This window comes from Morus notabilis, unplaced genomic scaffold, assembly GCF_000414095.1.
Source record: "Morus notabilis unplaced genomic scaffold, ASM41409v2 Scaffold1388, whole genome shotgun sequence".
In the NCBI taxonomy this organism is placed as follows: domain Eukaryota; kingdom Viridiplantae; phylum Streptophyta; class Magnoliopsida; order Rosales; family Moraceae; genus Morus; species Morus notabilis.
In genome coordinates this window covers 173,298-176,620 of record NW_010362392.1, presented here as the reverse complement: position 1 = coordinate 176,620, position 3,323 = coordinate 173,298, and the positions used below count along the sequence as shown (strand labels likewise).

The following is a 3,323-nucleotide window of genomic DNA, read 5'->3' as shown; positions in this document are numbered from 1 at the left end:
TCACCTTAAGCAGTATGTAACTTTGCTCTTTTTTAAATAAAATATGGTATCTTATGATATATCAAGTATCAAGTTACTTGTTTAGCAACCAATATATATATATATATATATATATCAGTTACCAACTAAATACATAAATAAAAGCAGCTTTAGCAATAATGTCAAAAGAGAAAAAACAGCACATTAGGAAAGAGTTAAAAGATTTTGCTCGCTTTGGTCCAAATCACGAACAATCAATTTCAAAAACAGTAAAGATTCCCTATCTTTACAGCTTTGGACTTTAGCTAGGACTATGGTTAGTGTTAAGAAACTTTTAATATTATTATTTTACATGACGTTTGGTTTATAGATTTAAATCACGTGATTAGAATTATTTTTAATTTATGTGTATTTTTTATGAGAAAAAATACTGTAATAAATTATGAATCATGATTCAAATTAAGACACGAATTTAGGTACCAAATGGACTCTGTCCAAGTGTGAAAACGCAACATAATTGGTGTAGTTATGAGATAGTCATCACACATAAAAGCATCATAACGAACCTGAGAATAGCGGAGGATAAGGACCCCAGCAGCCATTAAGAACAAGTAAGGATTAATGAATTCAAATTAGTTTAATAAACGCTAAGTAATTGACTGAAGGAAATGAAAAAGAAAGTCCACAAAACCAATTACCATGGCAATTGCATAATACAAGTTTGTTTTTTAATTAAAATAAAAAATAAAATAAAAAACTGTGTACCGTGTTTGATGCTTCTCAATTCTTGAGTAGAAAACTACAAATCTGACATCTCCCAATGAAACCGGCAAAAAGGCCCACACGCCTTTGAGATATACTCCTACTACTTCCTGAAGCAGTACTATGCATGTTTACTTGTACCAAAAGTCTAGCAATTTCATCTTTGAGTTCACATTCTTTAGTGTTTACCCGGAAAATAAAATCCCACTTTAGTGTCACACAAAGGGAATCTAAGAAACACAAAAACACAGAAATTTCCTCAGCCATGAACTCGATGACTTGTGCTCGAAAGAACAAAAGGCGGATCAGCAACGAGCAAGTCAAGTCGCTGGAGATCATGTTCCAATCGGATTCAAGGCCTGAGTCGAAGACCAAGCGGGCGATCGCGGGGGAACTCGGGCTGCAGCCTTGCCAAGTCGCCATATGGTTCCAGAATAGAAGGGCTAGGTCCAGGACCAAACAGATTGAGAGAGAATACAGCATACTGAAGACTAGTTACAACAACTTATTCTCTAGAGTTGAGTCTCTTAAAAAAGAGAATCTGGAACTAAACATCCAGGTAAACATTTTCTACTTTTGTTCCTCATTGTATCCTAGATATTGGTACATTACTAAAAGCAGTTATATTCTAATAAAAAAGAAAAACTTATTGTCCCACTTTTATCAGTTGCGGGAAGTGAAGACTCTGCTGGGAATGCATCATGAAAGTGAGAATTCGGGTTTTGTTAAAACTGAGGAAGCTGAAGGTGGAAAAAAGGCGATTAAATCAAACGGTGTGACGAGTCATTTATTAGAAGGTTGCAAGGACAAAGTAGGAAAAGACGCTGAAGTTGTAGAGTTGGCACAAAGTAGAGATGGTTCTTTGACATCTTCGGTGAACTGGTCCAGTTTCGAGTCATGCTGTTATGTCAACGAGACGAGTTGTTCGCAGTGGTGGGAGTTCTTGTCTTGATCACTGACTCAACCGAGCGAAGTCACATATAAGAAACAAACCTATGCACACAGAGTTTTCTCCGCTAGTGCAGAATAATTTTGGGAGACAGACCCCAAATACAGAAGTTGAAAGTCCATTTCTGTGCAAGAATTTCGAACCTCCTTTCTCTCAGAACATATAGCCAATGAATACTTTTCAAACTCCTAAGAGGCCTGAGATAATGCTGTAACGATGAAATATATAGTCCTAAATACGACTTCCTATCTTATGTTCAAGTATTACCATACTAGGTACTTACTAGACAGAGTTTCAACTTAATTCTGGTTTTTTTTTTATTTTTATTTTTAAGAAAATTAGAAGGCAGCTGAGCATAAATATGAAATTCCATTATTTAGTGCATAAAATGAAGAAGGTTATTGCAGGCTACTTGTAAAGTCTTAATGACCTTGTGTATCAAACCCCTATAAATGACTTCCCAGAGAAAGATGAAAACCGACTAGGCGACTGCAAAATTTCGATTGTTTCGATCACTAAAAATTCACAATGAAATTCAAAAGTTCCCATAACAAGGTTTTCTTTCTAGGTTTTGAGTTGGGCTGATTCAAAAGCTTTGAATTAGCATCAGGACTCTTCAAAACGCACTCACATTTTCAAGTCAACTCACCATTTGAGTCTACTCTGCTAGGAACGACACAAATAAAATTTCAGCTAACAAAGTTGACATTTTATGAATATTTCATACAAGGATTACCAGTTTGCTTCTAATGATCATTCGGATACAAAACTTCACCCTCACAACAAAACCGAAACTTTTGAACCTTGCATTCTTTACACATGTCAATCAATGATTTAAGTAATAGCCAAGTATATAGGACATTATAACTATCCATTTCTGGAGTCCTTAAAAACTTGGAAAATTCTCTGCTCACTATCTTTCTTTTCTGTTTAATTCAGTTATTTTGGGAGCCTAGCCAACATCAGAGGAAAATAGTCCATCTATTCAAGTATAACTATTATCTTGGGCAATAGGACAAATATAACAAGCGTAAATTTGGCCCGTGTACTTAGGGTTCGTTTGGTACGATAATTCAAATCATCATTCTAATTATGATTTTAGAATTAGAATCATGATTCATGATTCTAAAATCATGATTCAGAATCAGGGATTTGAATCACCTTGAATCAAGAGGGGGTGATTTTAGAATTACGAGTGATTCTGATTTAAAACATCATATCAGATTCTGAATCATGAATCAGAATCATCCAAACCAAGCACTGATTCTGAGTCATGATTCAGAATCACTGTAAACAAATACTAATTCTGAATCAGGATCCACAATCATAATTCTATTCATCTATCAAACGCCTCCTTCCCTTATTCACTCGTATCAATAAAATAGACTCAAATATATATAAATATATATATAGAATTGGTATATTTGAATACAACACTCGAAAAGTAATATTTCTCTAATTCACGCAGGTAACAATAACCGAAACCCAAACTAAAAGCTGAGTTAGTACCCAACAACACTAAACGAACACATGTCCGTAGTATTTCAAGAAGATAAACAAAATTACTGCATTCTCATGTTTTCTCACTATGTGTATGTTGGAGTTCAGGAACAAACAACTCTTTTATACATAA

The 3,323-nt window shown here is 34.6% G+C and overlaps 1 protein-coding gene across 1 annotated transcript; it reads left to right on the top strand.

The window, feature by feature from the left end:
* Positions 1-871: 871 nt before the first annotated feature.
* LOC21398447 (homeobox-leucine zipper protein ATHB-12) lies at positions 872-2,145 on the top strand. Its single transcript, XM_010101897.2, has 2 exons — positions 872-1,300; positions 1,409-2,145. The coding sequence occupies exons 1-2, from the start codon at positions 1,007-1,009 to the stop codon at positions 1,691-1,693; spliced, it is 579 nt and encodes a 192-aa protein (XP_010100199.1). The 5' UTR covers positions 872-1,006; the 3' UTR covers positions 1,694-2,145.
* Positions 2,146-3,323: the final 1,178 nt, after the last annotated feature.

What these genes read in the sequence shown, in the direction of transcription:
- LOC21398447 (XM_010101897.2), top strand. Translation starts at nt 1,007, where the DNA reads ATGAACTCGATGACTTGTGCTCGAAAGAACAAAAGGCGGATCAGCAAC. An exon ending in ATCTGGAACTAAACATCCAG is followed by an intron (nt 1,301 to 1,408) that starts GTAAACATTTTC and finishes CACTTTTATCAG; the next exon opens with TTGCGGGAAGTGAAGACTCT.